At 40.5% G+C, this 23,452-nt stretch overlaps 1 protein-coding gene across 2 annotated transcripts; it reads left to right on the top strand.

The window, feature by feature from the left end:
• The first annotated feature begins 149 nt into the window (after positions 1 to 149).
• LOC100668386 (organic anion transporter 7-like) lies at positions 150 to 22,836 on the top strand. Of its 2 annotated transcripts, none has more exons than XM_064288957.1 (10): positions 150 to 614; positions 1,361 to 1,464; positions 7,737 to 7,891; positions 8,415 to 8,583; positions 10,532 to 10,655; positions 18,363 to 18,478; positions 19,052 to 19,266; positions 21,082 to 21,190; positions 21,648 to 21,851; positions 22,779 to 22,836. In XM_064288957.1, the coding sequence occupies exons 1-10, from the start codon at positions 213 to 215 to the stop codon at positions 22,834 to 22,836; spliced, it is 1,656 nt and encodes a 551-aa protein (XP_064145027.1). In that variant the 5' UTR covers positions 150 to 212. The 2 variants fall into 2 exon arrangements, with proteins under 2 accessions (XP_064145027.1, XP_023415437.2); XM_023559669.2 differs by having other exon boundaries at positions 22,776 to 22,836.
• The last annotated feature ends 616 nt before the right edge of the window (positions 22,837 to 23,452 follow it).

Genomic DNA, 23,452 nt, shown 5'->3' with positions numbered 1-23,452 from the left:
TCTGAAAAGAGCTGGATGCTTGATCCCAAAACAACTTGAGGAAGCTGCTTCCACTGCTCTGCTGCACTAGTGACGTTGGACCCATCGAGGAGAAAGGACTGTCAACATCAACACTAACTTAGTGGACTTACTAAAAACAGACATTTCCTCCCTTTGAACTTATCTACATAGAGTCATTTTGCCTCTTCTCGGGGATCACGAACTCAGCCTCAATGGGATTTCAGGACCTTCTGCATCAAGTTGGTGGCCAGGGGAGATTCCAGATCCTTCAGATGGTTTTTCTTCTTATCTCCAATGTCATAGTGCAAATGCATGTTCCATTGGAGAACTTCACTGCTGCCACCCCTGATCATCGCTGCTGGGTCCCCATCCTTGACAATGACACTGTCTCTGATAATGGCACTGGGATCTTCAGCCATGATGCCCTCCTGAGAATCTCCATCCCACTGGACTCAAATCTGAAGCCAGAGAAGTGTCGTCGCTTCCTCCACCCCCAGTGGCAGCTCCTTCATTTCAATGAGTCTTCCCTCAACACAAGTGAGCCAGACACAGAGCCCTGTGTGGACGGCTGGGTGTATGACAAAAGCACCTTCCCCTCAACCACTGTGGCTAAGGTAAGAGGCACCATTTTCCTCCTTTGAGGGCATGATCTGGGTGTTTAGAGGTAACACAAGTAATGAACATGCTTCAAACCCTCATTCACTATGAAAGTTGAATTCTTCATTCTTTCATCAAGTATCTATTCCTTATCTACTAAATGCCAGACATGTGCAGAAAGCCAGACTAATGAGTTAAAAAATAGACGTAAGCTCTGCTCTCACCCTGTTCTTATTCTTGCGGAGACCAAAGTTTAAACAAGTCATTTATATAACTTATGAACAATGGTCTGCTAGGTCGGTAATGCTAACCTTGTCTGCAAGTTAGAAACATCAGGGGAGATTGACCAAACCTCCACACTCAGGCTGCACCTCAGAAGAGTTTTAAGAGATGCACAGGGGGTAAAAATCAGCCATTATTAATTTTTTAAAGCTCCTTAACTGATTTCACTCCGTGGCCAGGTATGAGACACACTTGGGACTGAGTACAAAATAAATGTAAAGACAAGGAAATAATATAACCCCTCTGGTTTATGTGAGCCTTACTAGAAAAGTTAGGCTTAAGCTGAGAACTGATAAAGTTAGGCTTAAGCTGAGAACTGATTGGTAAAGTTCGGCTAATGCAGGAAAGCAAAGCTGGATGGGAAGATAGGGGCCTGATATACTGAAACTTGCAAGTTGGTATAAGGTGTTTGGGGCAGGTTTCCACTGAGGTGTTGTAAGCTGCTATGAAGCTCTAGAGTGTTGGTTTCCTTGTTTTCCAGTGGGACCTGGTATGTGAATCTCAGTCACTGAAATTGGTGGCTCAATTCCTATTCATGTTTGGAATGCTGCTGGGAGGACTTATATGTGGCCCTCTCTCAGACAGGTGAGTGTCTCTGGATCACAGCTTTCTTTTTCTGGGGGTATTTTGATTGGGTTATAACTCTATCTTTCATTAAGAAATCTTTGTGCAAATTACACTGCCCTGGGGAGGACTTTGTGTCCAGGCATCTAGACACTGAAAGGGAGAGTGACAGTAGTATGGCAAGTGTCACTTTGTCAGCATTGAGCGCTGTGTACAGGAGGACAGATAAAGGATGTCTTCTGCAGACCTGGAGGTGTTTCAGGACAGGCTTCGGAGAGGAGGTACATGGCATGTGGTTTATAAATGAGACAGAGTTACCTATGGCAACAGAGAGGGGAAAGTTTCAGGACAGGGGATTGAGCCTATTTGAAGACACAGATATGGAGAACAGCATTGCAGGCCTTGGCCAGGCTGTCATGTTTAGTTGCTTCTGGACCCTGTGAGCTAAATGCTTGTGGTTACCCACAGGCTGGTTATCATGCGATAGTTGCCCCAGTCTGCTGAAGAGGCATTCCTATATAAAATCTGTCAGGTGTGGGGAAAGCTGTCATTAGTGGTGTATTAAAAAATTGTGCTAGTAGCTTTAGTTTTTGTTCTTGCCAAAAAAGCTTTTGAAAGGTAAGTTTTGTTACCAGATGAGATAATTCATGAAAGACTACTTTCTCTCATGGTTTGTGGTGTGAGAATTTTGGGGTATCCTGTGCTTGGAAGTATCTCTTCTTAAATAGGCTAGCAACCACTGACACTGCCTATGCATGTCTCCTATGACAGAAATGGGGGACTTGAGGTGCCCTTTATTTTATATCCACTACCTTAATGTCAAATGTTGTCTCAGCTGAAAACTGTGAACTCTGAGTGAATCACAGGAAACGTAATTTACACAAGATTTCAAGGTAGGAGGAAACCCTGGTGGTGCTATGGCTGCTAACCAAGAGGTCAGCAGTTTAAATCTGCCAGGCATTCCTTGGAAACTCTATGGGGCAGTTCTACTCTGTCCTATAGGGTCACTATGAGTTGGGATCGACTTGTGGGCAGTGGGTTTGGTTTCAAGGCAAGAGTGTTTCTTTCAACCAGTGGTGTCATGAGACAATTGTAGACAGATGAGTTTCAGTTTCGCATGTTGTTGTTTGTTGTCGTTGGGTGCCACCGGGTAGGTTCCAACTCATAGCAACCCTATGCACAAGAGAACAAAACACTGCGCTGTCCTACGCCATCCTCACAATTGTTGCCATGCTTGAGCACGCTGTTGCAGCCACTGTGTCAATCCATCTCATTGAGGGTCTTCCTCTTTTCCGCTGACCCTGTACTTTACCAAGCATGATGTCCTTCTCCAGGGACTGATCCCTCCTGACAACATGGCCAAAGCATGTGAGACGTAATATCGCCATCCTTGTTTCTAAGGAGCATTCCATCTGTACTTCTTCCAAGACAGATTTGTTTGTTCTTTTGGCAGTCCATGGTATATTCAATATTCTTCTCCAACACCACAATTTAAAGGCTTCCTTATTCATTGTCCAGCTTTCTCATGCATATGAGGAGATTGAAAATACCATGGCTTGGGTCAGGGACACCTTAGTCTTCAAGGTGACGTCTTTGCTCTTCAACACTTTAAAGAGGTCCTTTGCAACAGATTTACCCAATGCGATGTGTCTTTTGATTTCTTGACTGCTGCTTCCTTGGCTGTTGATTGAGGATCCAAGTAAAATGAAACCGTTGACGACTTTAATCTTTTCTCCGTTTATCATGATGTTGGTCATTGGTCCAGTTGTGAGGATTTTTGTTTCCTTTATTTTTTTTTTTTTGTGTGTGTGTTAGGTGTAATCCATACTGAAGGCTGTGGTCTTTGATCTTCATTAGTAAGTGCTTCAAGTCCTTTTCAATTTCAGCAAGCAACGTTGTGTCATCTGAATAATGCAGGTTATTAATGAGTCTTCCTCTAATCCTGATGTCCCGTTCTTCTTCATATAGTCCAGCTTCTCGGATTATTTGCTCAGCATACAGATTGAACAGGTATGGTGAAAGGACATGGCCCTGATGCACCTTTCCTGACTTTAAACCATGCAGCATCTCCTTGTTCTGTTTGAACAACTGCCTCTTGACCCATGTACAGATTCCTCTTGAGCACGATTAAGTGTTCCAGAATTCCCATTCTTCATAATGTCATCTATAATTTGTTATAATCCACACAGTCGAATGCCTTTACATAGTCAATAAAACACAGGTGAACATCCTTCTGGTATTCTCTGATTTCAGCCAGGATCCTTCTGACATCAGCAATGATATCCCTGGTTCCACACCCTCTTTTAAATCTGGCTTGAATTTCTGACAGTTCCCGGTTGATATATTGCTGCACCCCTTTTTGAATGATCTTCAGCAAAATTTTGCTGTGTGTGATATTAATGATATTTTTCGATAATTTCCACATTCAGCTAGATCTTCTTTCTTGGGAATATGCATAAATATGGATCTCTTCAAGTTGGTTGGCCAGGTAGCTGTCTTCCAAATTTCTTGGCATAGACAAGTGAGCACTTCCAGCGCTGCAACTGTTTGTTAAAACTTCTCTATTGATATTCTGTCAATTCCTGGAGCCTTGTTCTTCGCCAGTGTGTTCAGTGCAGCTTGGACTTCTTCCTTCAGCACCATCAGTTTCTGATCATATCCTACGTCTTGAAATGATTGACCATCCACCAATTGTTTTTGGTATAATGACTCTGTGTATTTCTTCCATCTTTGATGCTTCCTGTGTTGTTTAATATTTTCCACATAGAATCCTTCGCTATTGCAACTTGAGGTTTGAATTATTTTCTTCAGTTCTTTCAGCTTCCGAAATGCTGAGCGTACTCTTCCCTTTGGTTTTCTATCTCCAGCTCTTTGCACATGTCATCATAATACTTTACTTTGTCTTCTCGAGCCTCCCTTTGAAATCTTTTCATCAGTTCTTATACTTCATCGTTTCTTCCTTTTGCTTTAGCTACTTGACTTTCAAGAGCAAGTTTCAGAGTCTTTTCTGATACCCATTTTGACATTTTCTTTCTTTTCTGTCTTTTTAGTGATCTCTTCGTTTCTTCATGTATGATGTCCTTCCACAACTTGTCTGGTCTTTGATCATTAGCGTTTAACATGTCAAATCTATTCTTGAGATTGTCTCTAAATTCAGGTGGGGTATACCCAAGGTTGTACTTTGGCTCTGGTGGATGTTTTGTAATTTTCTTGCAACTTGAACTTGCCTATGTGTAACTGATGGTCTGACCCACAGTCAGCCTGTGGCCTTGGTCTGACTGATGATATTGAGCTTTTCCATTGTTTCTCTCCACAGATATAGTTGATTTGATTCCTGCGTATTCCATCTGGCAAGGCCCATGTGTACAGTCTCTGTTTATGTGGGTGAAAAAGGTATTTGCAATAAAGAAGTCATTGGTCTTGCAAAATTCTATCATCTGATCTCTGGCATCGTTTCTATCACCAAGGCCATTATTTTCCAACTCCTGATCCTTCTTCTTTGTTTCTAGCTTTTACATTCCAATCACCAGTAATTATCAATGCATCCTGATTGCATGTTCGATCAGTTTCAGACTGCAGAAGTTCGCAAAAATGTTATTTCTTTATCTTTGGTCTTAGTGGTTAGTGTGTAAGTTTGAACAATAGTCGTATTGACTGGTCTTCCTTATTGACGTGGATATTATCCTATCACTGATGGCATTGTACTTCAGGATAGATCCCGAAAGGTTCTTTTTGATGATGAATGCAATACCTTTCCTCTTCAAATTGTCATTCCCGGCATAGTAGGCCATATGATTATCTGATTCAAAATGACCAATACCAGTCCATTTCCACTCACTAATGCCTAGAATATCGATGTTTATGTGTTCCATTCCATTTTTGACAATTTCCAATTTTCCTACTTTGTACATTCCAGCTTCCAATTATTAATGGATCCTTGCAGCTGTTTCTTCTTATTTTGAGTTGTGCCACATCAGCAAATGAAGGTCCCGAAAGCTTGACTCCATCCATGTCATTAAGGTCGACTCTACTTTGAGGAGGCAGCTTTCCCCAGTCTTATTTTGAGTGCCTTCCAACCTGAGGGGCTCATCTTCTTGCAGTATAACAGACAATGTTCTGTTGCTATTCATAAGGTTTTCACTGGCTAATTCTTTTCAGAAGTAGACTGCCAGGTTCTTCTTCCTACTCTGTCTTAGACTGGAAGCTCAGCTGAAACCTGTCCACCATGGGTGACCTTGCTGGTATTTGAATACCGGTGGCATAGCCTCCAGCATCACAGCAACAGACAATCCCCCACAGTAGGACAAACTGACAGACGCATCAGGGTAATGGAGCATAAGGTGTAGACATGGGGAGAAGAATCAGTGTCAGAATAGGACTGAGGTTCAGAGGGACCTGATACACTAATCTAACATTTTGAACTGCATCAGAAAACTAAGGGGGAAACACGAAATGATCATGTGCAGAGGAAGTGCATGGTTAAAATGATATTTTTTAAATCGAACACTCAACTATTTATAATATCCCAAAACTGGAGATGTCTAAAGGTCCATAAGAAATAAAAAAAAAAAAATTTTTTTTTTTTTTTAAGAAATAGAATGGATAAATAAGATGCAAAATAGTCATATAATGGAATACTATACAGGAAAGGGGGTGAACAAACAATAACATGGAGTAATATAGATAAATATACTCTTATGTTGAGCAGAAGCCCAAAACAAAAGTTCATATCTTACCTAATTCTTCTCATGTAAAGGCCAGAAACAGGCAAAGTACTCTATAGTGTTGGAGTTAGGAAAATGATTCTACTGGGAATATTTATTGAGATTGCACTGAATGTATAGATCAGTTTGGGTAAAAATGCCATTTTTAGAAATTGGATTTTCTGATCTATGGAAGTGGTGTGCCACTACATTAATTTAGGCTTTCTTTTATTTCCCTTTTTATACTTTGGATCTTATAAGAGCAGTCGTGTAGTTTTTACTTTAAATTTATTCCTAATTAGTTTTTGATGGTATAACATAACATTTATTACAAATTTAATTTCTAATTACTTAACGGTAGTATAAAATCCAAAACCCGATTCCGACTCATAGTGACCCTATAGGACGTAGTAGAACTGCCCCATACGGTTTCCAAGGAGTGCCTGGTGGATTCGAACTGCTGACCTTTTGGTTAGCAGCTGTAGCTCTCAACTGCTACGCTACCAGGGTTTCCATCGGTAGTATATAAAAGTGCAATTGACTTCTGTATATTGACCTTGCATCCTGCTACCTTAATCAATTCATCTATAATCATGTCGTTTGCAAGTAAGGACAATTTTGCTTATTACTTTCCCACCTTTTGGAAGCCCTGGTGACATAGTGGTTAAAAGCTACAACTGCAGTTTGAATCCACCAGGCACTTCTTGGAAACTCTACGGGGGCAGTTCTACTCTGTTATATAGGGTCGCTATGAGCAAAGGTTTTCTTTTTTTCCCCCCAACTTTTGCCTTTTATTCTTCTTCTGACTGTAGCTAAGACCTTCAGTACAATTGTAAATGAAAGTGGTGAGAGCTGATACACTTGCTTTGTTTCTCATCTTGTGTAGAACGTGTTGTCTTTCACTATTGAGTGTATCAGTTGCAGAATTGTGGTTGTTGTTAAAGTCAATATTTACTAGTGGATCTTTTATCTGTCATCAGTAAAAACGACCCCTTTCCCATTCCTACCCTGCATTAAACAAATTCCGTCCTTTGAGAACTTTCTATAGATTCCTGTCTCTGGTTGTGGCGCTCTTATATCGTATTCTAGACGAAGCACCTTGCCCAAATTCTGTAAATGCGGACACAGTGGAGGGGTATTATAAAATCCATTGGCCTTTTTGAAGCATTGCTCTGTGACATTTCTTTCACATGAGTTAGCCTTGGGCTGCATGGTCCTAGAGACCCAAGTATGGATTTAGCTTCCTTGTGTTCTAGAAACTATACAGACTCTCTACTACACTAAATGCAATTGTTAAAAACAGAGACATTTATATCATGTTATATTTCCAATATTGAACACTGGTTTCACTTAGTGTCAAAGACCTGCTGGTAAGAGATTGTAGAAGAGATTTATATACTCAATATCCAATTACAAACAGGGATTGTTGCATCTGAAAATACCTATGGTCAATTTCCCTATTGATTCTTCAAGTCTCAAGGGCAAAGTTTCACTTGGTAAAACATCTTCTAAGTTTCCAAGTGTGCTTTCTTTTTGCTAAATTTTACAACATTATTAATGTTTCCATAACCTAACCTCTCTGTTTCTCAGGTTTGGGAGGAGGTTGATTCTCAGATGGTGTCTCCTCCAGATGGCCATTACTAACACGAGTGTGGCCTTTGCTCCCTCATTCCTCGTTTATTGCTCACTAAGATTCTTGACTGGGTTTTCTACCACAAGCAGCATGTCAAATGCTATTATGCTCAGTAAGTCAATGTTTTTCAATTTTCTATATTTTCTAAGCCTTAGCTCTGACCTAGAAATTTCACTTTTTTAAAAACTGTGCTTTAGGAAGAAGTTTACAGCTCAGGTTAATTTCTCACACAAAAATTTCTACAGATATTATTACGTGACATTAGTTGCAATCCCTATAATGTGACAGCACACTTCCCCTTTCCACCCTGGGTTTCTTGTGCCCATTCAACCAGTTATTGTCCCTTCCTGCCTTCTCATCCTGCCTCCGGACAGGAGCTGTCCATTTGGTCTCATGTATCTGGTTGAACTAAGAATCACACTCTTCGGGAATATTATATTATGTTTTATGGTCCAGTCTAATCTTTGTGTGAAGAGTGGACTTTGGGAATGGTTTTAGTTCTGGCATGAAAGAGCTTCCAGGGGCCATAGTTTTGGGGGTTCCTTCAGTCTCTGTCAGATGACTAAGCCTAGTCTTTTTATGACTCCCCCCCTCCTTTTTTTTTAAGTTAAAATCTTGTTTCTCTTTTCTTTCAGTAATAGAGTGGTCACTGCCCAAATTCCAAGCCATGGGGGTGATGCTGGTAACCTGTTCCTTTAGCACTGGGCATATGATCCTGGGAGGCCTGGCTTTTGCCTTTCGAGAGTGGCACATGCTTCAGCTGGTGGTGTCTGTGCCATTATTTGCCGTCTTTCTGTCCTCGAGGTATGAGCTTTTTCTCTTCCTTTGTCTTAGAGGATCCTGGCATTAGATATGCATAGAATCAGGACACATGGATTCCATTTAGTTTTTGGTCAAGACTTGAGCACATGATCTATTCTGTGTCCTGTGTGAAATTTGAGGCAGAATAGTAGATTTGGCAGATAATATTGAGGACACTCAGTTAAATTTGAATTTTATATAAACAACAATTTTTTTTTTTTGTATAATTATATCTCAAACATTGCACAGGACATAATATACTAACCATTATACTTTGTGCGACTTTTACTTAACAAAGAATCTTTATTTTTATTAGCTAACTGGATAAAATACAGGACATCCCAGAAAATTTGAATTTCAATAAACAACAAATAATTTTTAGTGAAAATATGTATGAAATATTGAGTGGTAAATAGTGATGGAAAAAATCATTCATTGTTTCTATGAAAATTCTTTTTAACTAATCCTCTATATTTGCAAACTGGATAAAATGCTGTCTGTCTCATTAAATTTGCATTTCATTAAACAGCAACTGATTTTTTAGTGAAAGCGTATCTGAAATTCTGCATGGGACAGAGTTATACTAAGAAATTATTCACTGTTTATTTGAAATTCAGTTTACCTGGGCGCATGATATTGTTATTTCTGACAACTGGCTGCCTAAGAACAGGAAGTAGCATGGAATCCCCTGCCTGGGAATTTTGCAACTTTTTAGCCACGTTCATAATTAAGCTTTAACAGGTGTCGAGGACACATAATTATTATAAAATTATTTTCCTTAACAGAAAAAAAGTATACAACCATGTATTTCAAGAGGCGATAACCTCGATTATTACCTGCGTTCATACGTGTGGCTTTGGAAAGAATCATGTCATGAAGACGTTTCAGTGCTTTGCAATTTTATCGGTACTATGGTTTTTTTTATAAGAAGCCTTGGTGGCATAGTGGTTAAAGCGATTGACTGCTAACTGAAAGGTTGGTGGTTCAAAACCACCAGCGACTCTGCAGAAGAAAGACGTGGCAGTCTTCTTCTGTAGAGATTCACAGCCTCAGAAACCCTGTGGGGTTGCTATGAGTCCAAATTGACTCCACAGCAGTGGGTTTCTGTTTGTATTCGATGAGATGAAGGGGCAGCAAATTTGCCTCTATAGCTGTCTGAAGAAAGAGCAGCATGGTCTCCCCTCTCCTAGTGACTGAAGGCAGAGTAGATGGTTTAGATCACTTTTCTGTGCTTCTCTTCCCTTTAATATCTTTAATAACCATTAAGGATGGCTAACTATGCCCCTCTCCTTAAAAAGACTGGTTCAGCAGAGGAAGCCTATTTAGTTAGAAATAGCTCTATCTCAGAGAAATGGTGACAGATTTCATACAAGGAGATGACTTTAAGTAGAGAGAAGTGTTTATTCCATGTCAGGTTCATCCATTATCTCATTTCATATTCATAAGAACCCTACAAGGTAGGTGGCACTACTGTCCTAATTCCATAAATGAGGAAACTGGGTCAGATTTAAAAAGTACCTTACTTGTATAGCAAGTTACCATCATAGCTGGTAGGAACTGGAGTGAGGATGTAAGTGCACATAAGTAACTTGAAGGTCCTTCTTTAATAAAATGACCATATATTATGAGTACATATTTGCTTGGCCCCTGTAAAGACCTAGGAAGGGGTCTATACACAGAAGGGGAAATAGAGCTTTATGGTAAATTTGGACCTGAGTAAGAGGGCAGACGTTTTGACTGCAAGTCTGCGTTCCCAGCAGTGAAAGTGTACTGCATGAGGGTCAGCCCCGTATCTCTCTAGTTATGTTACAAGAGAAGGTAGGTCATGTTCCCTGGTATAGCCGAAAAAGTGGTGGGTAGTAGATTTTAATGAAAAGATCTCTCGGGAGAGACGTTATATGAAAAATAAGCAACTGAGAGTGAATGCACCTGTGTCCTCCTCTTTGCTCAGGTGGCTGGCAGAGTCTGCTCGATGGCTGATTGTCAGCAATAAACCAGAGGAGGGCTTAAAGGAACTTAGAAAAGCTGCACACATTAATGGAATAAAGAATGCTGGAGAAACTCTGACCATGGAGGTGAGCTAGAAAGGGAAGCTGATGAGGGGAAGTAGGGAAGACATGCCTGACCTCTACACTGGTCAGTGTCCAGAAGGCGAACAGAGGGTAGAATGCAGATCTGGTTATGGGTCTTCCTCCCTCACTGCCCTAGTTATCAAAGGGTGTCAACATTGTTTGGGCTGGCATTGAAGGAGAATATGCTGACAAAGATTGAATGCAGATATTTTGACTCAACAACAACAAAAAAAAGCACTAAGTATTTACAAATGGAGAGACTATGTACTGGTCTCTCTAATTGTTAAGTTATAGTGACCAAAACTAATCCATTCCTTTCCAACTAATAATCTGTGGGTCTTATACAGGATATTAAGTCCAGTAAAAAGAAGGGTTAGTGACCATACAGAAGAAAGTGTAACAGAGATTCACTTATTTCTTCATTCACTCATGTACTCTTTTATTCAAGATATATTTAGGGAGTGCCTACCATGTGCCAGGTCTGTTCTAGTCCCAGAAATATGACAGTGACCACAGCAGCCATACTTTCCTATTCATAGAGTTTATATTCTGTGTGTTACACATTCTAAGAGCATGAGTTTGTGAAAGAAATATTTTAAAGAAGACTTTGTCTTTTTTGTTCTTCACCCCAGGTATAAAAGGAATCTGTTGCTGTTGTCCATTACTATTCATCCTGTCTTGCACATTTAGAGATGTTTCTTAAACAACAATAGTGTGCCAGGCAGGGGGCGAGACCATGAATGACAGAATAGCTCAGGGCCCCAGACTTCAAGGAGCTTTCACAGTAATTTGAGAGAGAAAAATAATAGACAATTTTAAATCCAAACAGATTCAATAAGAGAATGGCAAGAATTACAAAGGAGCACGAGAAGAAATATCTACTCTCAATTCCTTGAGAAAGAAGAAAACAAGGAATTAGCCAGTCAAAGAGGAGGAAATAAAACATTTCTTGTATCATGTTCAACGGCACATATGATAAAAGATTATCTACTCCCAGAAGAAAGCAGAGGTCGTTTAGAAGAACATTTCAATGAAGAAGAACCAAAATGCTCCTGAGAGTTTAGATCCCACTGAAGATGGTGGGAAGAATTCAAGGTTTCCCCGGAGATGAAGTCATTGCAGAGTCAGTGGCACTGCGAATACTGATTTGATCCGGACACCATCAACATGGCATTTTTCCAAACAAATTTTGAACTTAGGTGGAGCTTATAGCAGTCTTAGGGTGCTTTGCTATGTACCAAATGGGTATACAATCCTGTTGGATCGACTATGTTTCAGGAACTACCTTCGATTCCAATCCACACCTAACCTTTCTCCTGCCAGGCTGACCTAATCCACAGAGTAAAAGTTTAAATTCCTCCAGGGTAGAAGCAGATAGTAAAAACAAGTGAAACGATCTAGATACTAGGAAAGAATAATGCATTATCACAATTGAAAATCACATCAGGGTCAGGTGGAAGAAAGAGAGCACTGCAAATGAGCAGCTGAAGCTAGGCTTAGCATATAGATCCTATGCAAGGATGAGTACCTGTTATGGATTGAATTGGGTCCGCCAAAAAATATACATGTTGTAATTCCTAATCTCTATGCAATAGGTAAACTATGAGTTGGAATTGACTAAACTATGAGTTGGAATTGACTCAATAGCAACGAGTTTATGCCCGTGCTTATAATTTCATTTATGAATGGGTTGTCTTTGTTATGTTAATGAAGCAAGATTTCTGTAGGGTGTATCTTGAGTCAATCTCTTTTGAGAAATTAAAGACATTAAACAAACAAGCTAGCTAGCAGAGATAGGGGAAGAGAGATAACAAGCCACATGAGGATTGCCCAGGAGCCAAAACTCAGAAAGGACAAGGACCGTCCTCCAGAGCTTGGAGCCTATACCCTGAATTTGAACTTCTGGCCTCCTAAACTGTGAGAAACTAAATTTCTGTTTGATAAAGACACCCAAAAAACCAAACCCACTGCCGTCGAGTCGATTCCGACTCATAGCGACCCTATAGCACAGAGTAGGACTGCCCCATAGAGTTTCCAAGGAGCGTCTGGTGGATTTGAACTGCCAGCCTTTTGGTTAGCAGCCACAGCCCTTAACCACTATGCCACCAGGGTTTCCAATATAGTACTCATTGATGCCATATTTGATCTTTTTAGGATAATTAAATGACAAAAATAAGGATAGACATGCATCCTTAATGTCCATGATATGGTCTCTGAAATAGGACATTATGTGATTTGGATGTTGTGGGGACACCATATTATATACAGGCAGTCCCCTGGCTAGGAATATCCAACTTACATACAACCCACAGTTATGAACCGATCCTTGTGGAGCCTATTATATTAAAAATTTCAGGTACAAACAATGGTTCGTAACAACAAACGGGCACTACTTTGTGACACCCATCAGAACATTATTATAATTACTGTATTATTATATAAAAGATGTTTTAGCCTATCCAGAAGTGCTTCTTTAATGTTTTATACGCATGGAAAGGTACACTATATACTAAGACAAACATTTGACTAACTCAAGTTAGACACGAACTGTATCTAACTGTTCGGAATTAAGTACAAACCTGACCTTAAGACAGGTTTAGGAACAGAACTGTTCCATAGTCTGGAGACTGCCTGTATAACCTTATGTGACCACCGATGTGTGTGTGACTTGACGTTCTCCAAACAGACGAGTGTATTTTAAAAATTTGGCAACTAAGTCAAACTGTTTAAGACCACTGTTCTGATCAAATCTCACACACTTATGGGCCAGATTTAGCCTGCCAGGCAAGATTAGGACTTCCAGTCTGGTTTCTGTTTTTCCCTTTCAAAGCTCTTACCTGCTTCTTGGCTTCATGTTCAACAGAACTGCCATGGCTGTTGTGACCAATTAGTGAATCGGCTAAGTTTGTGGTCTTAGTCTTGTTTTTACCTAAATCTTATAGACTGCCTGACACACCTTGCTCAGACAGTCTAATTAAAGCTACTCCAAATCACATCCATGCAAATATCAGTCTTTTGGTTGTTCCAGTATAGGAGTTTGGTTGGCCAAGTAAATAATGCACAACTCCTCTGCCCAAGTAACAGACAATTGAGATATAGGTGCAGTGATTGGGCAGATAGATTGTGTCTCAGTTATCTGGCACCTGCTATAACAGAAATGCCACAAATGGGTGGCTTTAACAAACACAAATTTAGTTTCTCATAGTTCAGGAGGCTAGAAATGCAGACTCAGGGGAAGGCTTTCTCTCTGTCAGCTCTAGAGGAAAGCCCTTGTATCTTTTAGTTCCTGCTCCTGAGTGATCTTCATGTGGCTTGGCATCTATCTTCCCCCATGTCTACTCTGCTGGTTTATTTAATCTCTTTAATATCTCAGAAGAGATTGACTCAAGATACGCCCTACACTAGTCCTGCTTCCTTAACATAATAAAGACAACGCATTCCCGAATGAGATTATAACCACAGGTTTAGAGGTTAGGACTGAAAACACATATTTTGGGGGGCATATAATTCAATCCATAACAGATGGAGATCAAAATTGATATTTTTTACTACTGTGAAGACTGACTTTAAATCGGTGGCAACCATAGCTTTGCTCTCACTTTGTCCCAGAATAGATCTTGCCCAAACATTCACAGGTTTTCCTCACAGGAGAAGAGCCTATTTTGCTAAATACATGGCATGGCCCAGAGAATGCAGTCTCTTTCCAAAGATGTACTAGAGCTGTCATGAAAATGTAGACTGAGAGGTATGAGCAGGCCTGTTGTGTTCTCCCAAACTTAATAACTCATCAACACAGTCCTCCATGGGCCCCTTAGGGTAAGTAGAGAGGGCCAGAGAGTGTTAATATTCGAAGTCCTTAGACATGGAACCATAAAGATTAGAGAGAAAATGCACCCCCCCCGCCCCAGTTCTTTTTGGTTGATTTTATGAAGCCAGCCTTGTTTCAGTCAGCCCCTAGGAAGATCCTACTTTCCAGCCTTGAGGCAAACCCTTCTGCATCTTCTGACAATATTCTTTCCTGCTCTGCTCATTACAGTTTGTTGTTTCTGACTCATTAACGTAACTAGGGTCTCATCTATCCCTGTCTGCTTAAATTTTCATATACACCAAACACCCTCATGTTCTCTCCACACCTCTCCACTGATCTGCTCTATTCTCTCATCCTATCCCACTGTGACTTGTCCAGCCTTTTTTCTTTCTTCATCTCTATTCTGGTAAGTGTTTCTGAAACCCTAGAACTCATTCACAGAGACTCAGTCTGAGTTATATTCTCCATATACTTTCTTAGACGCACCCTAATCCCAAGGCTCATGTCCCCACCAAATCACATGAGGAAAGCATTAAATGCAGACTATATATTTAGAAAGTGAGTTATAGCACACTTATGTGGTCGTGAGTGACTGCATAAGTATGAGAGAGCAGTGCAAAATTCTCTACTGAATCTTTTCAGCTTTCTGTTACATTCCCAACTCCTTTGCAATAATAAATTTTGATATGCAAATAACATAAATTTTATTTTTCTTAAAAATCTTCCTCTACCTTTCAACACATTCTCAAACATCTTCTGAAAACTCTCTGAATCTATATGCTTTCTTTCTTTATTGGTTCTGAAATTTCATATGTTTCAGCTTCTAATGCATTCTACCTCCATCTGTTCCTTCCACCATTCCTCCTTCTCTTCTCTCTTTTTTTTTTCCTTCCTCCGTTACAAATTTGTTACATAACTTTTGGTGACAGATTCTGTGACAGAGAGTAGGAAAAAAAACATCCACAGCTTCTCTCTTCAGGAAGGTCGTATTCACACAGGTAAATGGACTTGATAAGGTCTCTGAGAAGTAAAGCAAGGGTGGATGGGAACACGGAGGAGAGCGCTCTCACCTAGATTGCAGGAATGGAGACATTGAATGCTTTTTGGAGGTGGTATCATTACTGTTAGCTGTTGTCAAGCTGGCACTGACTTATGGGAACCCCATGTAGAACAAAACAAAATGTTCTGCAGCACCTTCATTATCATTGCATGTTTGAGTCCATTGTTGCAGCTGATTGTTGTGCCTTCCAATCTAGGGGGTTCATTCGTCTTCCAGCACTATATCAGACAATATTCTGTTGTCATCCATAGGGCTTTCATTGGCTAATTTTCAGATAGATCACCAGTCCTTTTCCCCTAGAATGTCTTAGACTGCAAGCTCCACTGAAACCTGTCCGCCATGGGTTACCTTGCTGATACTGGAAATATTAGGGCATAGCTTCCAGCATTGTAGCAACAGATAAGTCACCAAAATAGAACAAATTGAGAGACAGGTTGTACCTTGGAGGTAACAATATCTAAAATAGCTCTTAGAGAATAAGGTGGAAAAGGCCTGGTTTAAGCAGGACAGTCTGTTGGTACATAGATCAAAAGACCTATTTAAAATGTTGAAAAGCAAAGACGTCACCTTGAAGACTAACGTGCATCTGACCCAAGCCATGATGTTTTCAATCCCATCGTATGCATGCCAAAGCTGGATGATGAATGCTCCTTACAAGCAAGGATGGCAACACTATGTCTCACATACTTTAGACTTGTTATCAGAGGGGATCAGTCCCTGGAGAAAGACATCATGCTTGGTAAAGTAGAAGGTCAGTGAAAAAGAGGAAGACCATCAACAAGATGGATTTACACAGTGACTGCAAGAGTGGGCTGAACCAAACAATGATTGTGAGGATGGAGCAAAACCAGGCAGTGTTTTGATATGTTATACATAGAATCACTATGAATCAGAACCGAAAGATGGCACCTTATTCATTGTTCAGCTTTAGCACACATATGAGGCAGTTGAAAACATCATGGCTTAGGTCAGGTGCATCTTAATCTTAAGGTGACATCTTGGCTTTTTAAAGAGGTCCTTTGCAGCAGATTTGCCCAAAGCAATGCCTCCTTTGATTTCTTGACTGCTGATTCCATGGGTGTTGATTGTGGATCTAGGTAAAATGAAATCCTGACAACTTCAATCTTTTCTCCATTTATCATGATATTGCCTATTGGTCCAGTTGTGAGGATTTTTGTTTTTGTTGAGGTGTAATCCATGCTGAAGGCTCTGGTCTTTGATCTTCATCAGCAAGTGCTTTGTCAGTAAGTGTCAGATGGATCCTGGCTGAAAGCAGGGAATACCAGAAAGATGTTTACCTGTGTTTTATTGACTATAGAGATGCATTCGACTGTGCAGATCACAGCAAATTATGGATAACATTGGGAAGAATGGGAATTCTGCAACACACTTCATTGTGCTCGTGAGAAACCTGAAAGTAGATCAAGAGGCAGAGTTCTTTGAACAGAAAAAGGGGATACTGTGTGGTTTAAAGTCAGGAAATGTGTGTGTCATGGTTGTATCCTTTCACCATTCTTATTCAATTTGTATGCTGAAAAAAATAAACCGGACTATATGAAGAAGAATGCTACATCAGGATTGGAGGAAGAGTTCTTAACAACCTGCATTATGCAGGTGATACAACCTTGCTTGCTGAAAGTGAAGAGGACTTGAAACACTTTTTAATGAATAAGATGTGAAAATTAAGGAGAAAGATTCACAAAACAGGTGAAGCTCCAGCATGATCCCAATAGAATATAGGCCTCCTGTACCCTAGTTTCTAGAGATAAACACAGCTCTGTGTTCAAAAAAATACAGTTCAGTGAATATTTCCAAAAGCCAGATCAAGATATAGGTTTTGTAGGATTTGGCAGTTAGAGTGGCTTTTCATTCCTCTGAATTCTCTTCATCATTCAAATTTCCAAATGGATTTTTACATATTGCTTCATTTATGTAGGTGAGAAGAGAATGGAGTGAAGATTATTTGAATAGTTATTTGAATAGTTAATAAGTGCCAGAGCTGTGCTACATACAATTCCATATGCATGTTTTTCTTGATCTCCTGTATAGCCTACAAAGCCTTCTGAGAGTAGCATTGTTTTTTTCTCCTCCTCATGTACCTCTCCCTCTCTTACTTCTAATACTCCTTTTTTTCTTCTTCCTACAGTTTATACTTGTCATCCTCTTCCTTCTTCTCCTCTCCTTCTTCTACATGACAAGAAGTTAATTTCAGAGATGTTCAGTTCTATTCTTCATGAAAACAGCTAGCAAGTGGCAGAGCCATAGTATACCACCAGGTTGTAATCAGGACTGGGTATAAATCATACTACACCAGGATCTCACTGTTTTTGCCCTCAGATTTAATTCTAGGCATTTCTTTCATGAAGACATATATTCTAGCGTTCATCTAGAAGAGACTGAGCCCAGAACCAAAACAAAGCCTCTCAAGAAGTTTTCCTCCTTCTTGAGACAGACTGTTTTGCTACCAAGGCCAACCAGTTGAGAACAAAGCTCAGTTCCAAATCTTCCGTGCCCGGCTGGTATAATGCAACTAACTCATCATTTGGTTTCACTCCCTGATCCGAATCTCTAACCTGTGCACCCTTTTTGATGCCTCACAGCCTTCTGTAGTTCCTATTTAAAATGTCCTTCTTGCTGCATCATTTCCCTGAGGCTCCTTTAACTCCCTAATTTAATGATCATGCCACACTGCCACCTGTAAACATATGTTCCCTGTCTATGTATTTCACTATGGAAAGGGAACTTGTCTCTTTTGTCCTCTGTTGGGTGCCCAGTCCGCCTCCCAAAGCCTAGCACTTTGGTGGCACCGGATAAAAGTTTGTCGTTGCTGTTGTTGTTGCAGGTTTTGAGAGCCACCATGCAGGAGGAGCTGGAGGCAGCACAGAACAAACCTTCTATGTCTGATGTGTTCCACACACCCATTCTATGTAAATGGATCTGCCTTATGGTTTTTATGAGGTAGGCTCACACAGTTCATGGGTTATATTCAAACAGTTAGCCTGTTTCTTATTTCAAAGGATGCAACAGTGTTGTGGGGCAAAGACTTGAAGATAAATGATGAGGAAAACATACAAGATAATTCCTATGTTTGGAGTTGCTCAAAGGGTTATGAAAAGATTCACAGGCTAAGTATACAATGAGGAGTTAAGAAAGTCACATCGCTTAAAGGTACAGCTTAAAACAGTAAAATGTATTTAAAAATACAGTTCCGTGAATATTTCCATATGTAAATATGGAACCAAAAGCTAGATCAAGATATAGAAACACTCTAACTCCTAGGGCATTCCATCATGTATCCTCCACAACATGCCCCCCACAATCCAAAAAATAAATTTAGCTATTCCAATCTTCATTATCATACACTTTTTAATGATGATTTTAAAATCATCGCCAAGAAAGAAAACATTTTACAAACCAACTTGACTTAATACTGTACCATCAGTCACTGGTTGACTGGGCCAAAGTCATGGTCAGCTGCAGAACATAAGCTCTAAATCTTATAACGTGTCTTCCCTCTTTTGTTCACCAAAGATTTGCAACCACCATACCCCTTTTTGGCCTGTTGCTCAACATCCAGCTCCTGGGGAGCAATGTTTTCCTGATCCAAGTTCTTTTTGGCATCGTCTCCCTCCCAGGCCAAGGTCTGGCACTTTTGGCCATGAAACATACTGGACGTCGAGGAAGCCAGGCTTTTTTCATGTTCCTGTTGGGTGCCTGTATTCTGCTCCTCACATTTATGCCTCAAGGTGAGAAACAATTAAGGTCAGAGGAAGGAAGTGGCTTCTCCCCGTTGCTCTGGGATTGTACTGTCACACCCACCTAAGTCAGGAGTAAAAGAGCCTAAGGATCCCCTGAAACCAATCTGCTGGTTTAGGACAGATTCTGCCATTAAGTTGTTAGGAATGGAGTCACAGGTCAGCAAAAGTCGGCCCAGACATATGGTTGTCTTCTTCATCACTGAGAAATATCTGGAAAATAGTGACACTTGCCTTTTCTGCAATCACACATTCAATCACAATGATTGAAGGACTAGATCTTGCACTGTATCCCAGCATGGAGACAGGATACTGTCGTTTCCTTTTCTGGCCTCTCATTACAACAGCTTCAGTGACGACTTACTCCCTGATCTCTGTATGTCCACTTCTGGGTCTGATATTAGGTCACCACTGGTATTAGGTCACCATGACTACAAACCTGGGTTAGGGGAGGCTTTTTGGCTTTAAGGAAATAAAAATCCTTTGTCTTAGGTGAAGAAGAATTATACAACGGGATTAAGAGCTTAAGCATATTAAGATCCTCTCTTAGAATTTTAATTTTACTGTAGAAAATGATGGTATGTAATGATTAGGGGACCCACGTGCTCACCATACTGCATGTATTTCCCAGCTGAGTAGTGTATTTTACAGGACCAGATGGTGGCTCTAATTTTATTGAATGTCAGCAGTGATGCAAGTTGGCTGCCTTACGGTAGATTGCACTCCAATGTTGCAAAGCTCTCATGCTTTTTTTCAAGCTGGGTAGAAAACTGATTGTCTTAAGCTTCCCTTCTGTGGTTCACAACATCTTTGTTTTCCTCCCAAGAATTCATTGTTAATGATTGCTGAGTCATTATTTTAAGTTAAGATATTCTTCACCCTGTCCATTAGCATTGAAGTCTTCTCCTTTTATTACTCTCTTGTACCATACTTGTCCCTGGTCAGTATTGTATCTTCACCTAAGTTTTCACCTCCTCAAGGACATGGATGAGTCTTAGACTGCTCAGAATTTGTCCACATGACAGTCCTATAGAGTATAGGAAGCACTAGGCAGAACGATGGGAGGAAACTCCTGCCAGCTCACTCTCCCTTCTCATCCTCTGGAAAATCTTGAATATGCAGGCAGAGTTGGTATAATTATTCAGGTCTTTTTGTTCACTATTTGTCTTCATCAAGGTTCTCCAGAAATATAGAAGCAGTGAGATTGATACATACATAAAGAGAGAATTACTTCAAGGTATTCACTCATGGTATTGTGGGGATAGGAAGTCCAAAATTCATAGGTCTGGTAACAGTCTGGAGCCTGTTCCTGGCTCATGAGATTAGAGGAGACTGGCCAATTCAAAAGCTGTAGGTCAAGTGGCAGGCTGCAGGCTTCTGCAAACTTGCATCCCAAGACTCATCAATCAGGCAATGGGAAGAGAGCAGAGTCAAGACAGAGAGTCAGTTTTTTACAAATTAACTCTTTGGAAAAATAGGCAGACCATGTGAAAGGTGATAACACTACTTGGCATTAGATTACATTATGGAACAGCAACTTGTCTAGTGTTTGGCCAAACCACTGGGAACCATAGCCTAGCCAAGGTGACAAGTAAAATTATCCATCACACTATTTAAGATGTAATAAGTAGACAAGTCACATTTCTCAGCTTACCAGCCACTCCACATTCTCTGCTTCTCTACAGTTTCTAGAAGATGTATTTTATGTGTGCAAACACCTCTGATGGGGGCTTTCTCACTTTTATTTTGGGGATGCTGATTGCTTCAGCTCAGGTCTCCTGATCTGACTGGTCTTCCTCTCCCCAGAAATGCAGACCCTGAATGTGGTTTTGGCAACTGTGGGAATGGGCGCTGCTTCTGCCATTACCACCTGCTCCATTGCTCACTCCAATGAACTTTTCCCCACGGTGATCAGGTACAAATTGCCCTGTCAGGGTCAAAAGAGAACTTTCCCAGCTAACTGGCCCTCATGGAGGAAAGAAAACTGGGGCTGGTTAGTTACCAAAAGCAGTCCAATTTTATAGTAATAATAATAACAAATTATAGCCAAAATTTATTGAAAGTTGACTTTTTGTCAGGCACCATGTTGAGCCCTTTAATGCATCATCTCACCTAATCTTCTCAACCATTCAAAGGGTAGGTGCTATGCGCATCATTATTTTTTAAATGATTAAATTCTGTCTTGATGTACTTAGGAGCTTGGAGCTAATACCCAACAAACAAAACACATTTTAAAAGCAAGGGAACGCAGTCAATCTCCATGTGTGCAAACACTCTGCTGTAGTGGCTGCAATAATGAAAGCAAAATAATATACGAAAATTTCATGTGTGAATTTTATCAGATTTATTTGTATTGTTATTTATACTCCAAGGGCAAGAATTTCAGGAATCCTCGCAGTGGCTGCTTGTAGTGGGGCAGCCGTCGCTCCCCTTTTGATGACCCTAGCAGTGTTTTCTGTCCCCCTGCCCTGGATCATCTATGGAGTCTTCCCCATCCTGGCTGGCCTTGTTGTCCTTCCCCTTCCAGAAACCAGGAATCAGCCTCTGCCTGACACCATCCAGGATATAGAAAATAAGTGAGTAAAACCTCTACCTGTCCCTTGGGGGTGCTATGTGCTATTGGTTTGATGGAGAAGGTAAAAAGCCATCAGGGACACTGTCTCCCTAGGAAGGCTCAGCCCTGGGCTGTTTCCATTTGTGACAGTGCCTTGAGTTCAGTGGCAACCCCATCCCCATCCACAGTGATGGCAGACTCCATCCGAGAATCTCTAGATCTCACAGACCAGCTCTCCCCAGTTATACCAGCAGTTTCAGTGGTAAAGAGACCACAACTGGGTCTCCTCTGCCCTCTGTTCCCTAGTGTGAGACAGACACCCCTGATGGTTTTTCACAAATATGCACAGACCCAGACACCAGATTCCCATTCCCCACCGTTGGCATCACCCAGAGCAGTAAGTGCCCCCAAGCTGGCTGTGACTACCCTTAGCTATAGGCCTGATGACTGCCCTGGATTCTGAAGAAATGGGAGAAGATCATGTGGAGGACAAGAGTGTTGTGGTGCAAATCACGGTATACCCAAAGGCAGGAGCCATCTTGTGTTGCCTGTGAGATTCAGTTAGTCTGGTTACACTGGAAATGAAAAGGTTAAGAAAAGAGAATAAATAAAGAGCACAGTAAGGAAATGGGTATTCAAAATGATACACAATGGGAAAGGATTCTAAAATTTTTCTGGGCTTCCTTTACCTTCTCCACAGACTCCTTTGGCCAATGCCATGGTGACCAAAGGTGAGAATAGCAACTGTGCAAGCTACTTACCCAAATCCTGCCTTAGTAGTTTGGTGTTTTACTTCACAAGATTTACCTGAATTCTCATGTAGAAGTCATAGTTTTTTACCAAAGCTGGTAGACAGAGGATAAACTAGCTTAAAGAATGCAGACATGTATGTTTATTCCATATCTTTTCTTCTATGTGTTTGTCGGTTTCCTTTTATTTGTCCCAGGAGAAAAGTGTTAAGAAAATCAAAGCAGGACCATACCTGCGTGAAAGTGACGCAGTTTTAAGGAATTCCAGGAAATGCTGCTGATCAAAGAGGAAATTAAAGGGAGAAAAAAAGCAAGATCATCCCTATGTATATGCAAATTTGGAAAATAAATAAATGTAAAGATATAGTGGGAAAATGGATCTGTGTGACAATTGTGTTAATTAATAAATATAAACTACTTATGAATTATCACAAGAAATATGAAGAAAACCATAACACTGAGAATATTTGTATGATTGTATATATACTTAGCATGTATTTGGATAGGTAAATGGAGTTGTGTTAAAAATATCAATGCTTCACAATTAATTGGTGGAGTATGTACAATGAAGTATACCATACCACTGGGAGAACTTGACAAAGTGCAAAATTAACTGAAAATTTATAACAGACAAGATAATTCAGGAAAAAAAAAAAAGTATCATGGAGTGAGGAAACGGCTGGATGATGTAAGTGACAGCATAAGGTAAACAAAACCTAAACCAAACCCATTGCCATAGAGTCGATTCCAACTCATGCTGACTGTATGTGACAGAGTACATCTGCCCATTGGGTTTCCTAGCCTGTAGTCTTTACTGGAGCAGGTCATCAGGTCTTTTCGCCTGTAGATAAGCTGCTGGGTTTGAATAGATGAC

Source organism: Loxodonta africana, chromosome 7 (genome assembly GCF_030014295.1).
Source record: "Loxodonta africana isolate mLoxAfr1 chromosome 7, mLoxAfr1.hap2, whole genome shotgun sequence".
Taxonomy (NCBI): Eukaryota; Metazoa; Chordata; class Mammalia; order Proboscidea; family Elephantidae; genus Loxodonta; species Loxodonta africana.
This window is presented reverse-complemented; position numbering and strand designations above follow the sequence as displayed.

Excerpts from the sequence above, each read along its gene's own strand:
- LOC100668386 (XM_023559669.2), top strand. The coding sequence starts at position 213 with ATGGGATTTCAGGACCTTCTGCATCAAGTTGGTGGCCAGGGGAGATTC. Across the intron at positions 10,656-18,362 it reads GAGAAACTCTGACCATGGAG|GTTTTGAGAGCCACCATGCA; the intron begins GTGAGCTAGAAA and ends TTGTTGTTGCAG. Across the intron at positions 18,479-19,051 it reads TGCCTTATGGTTTTTATGAG|ATTTGCAACCACCATACCCC; the intron begins GTAGGCTCACAC and ends TGTTCACCAAAG.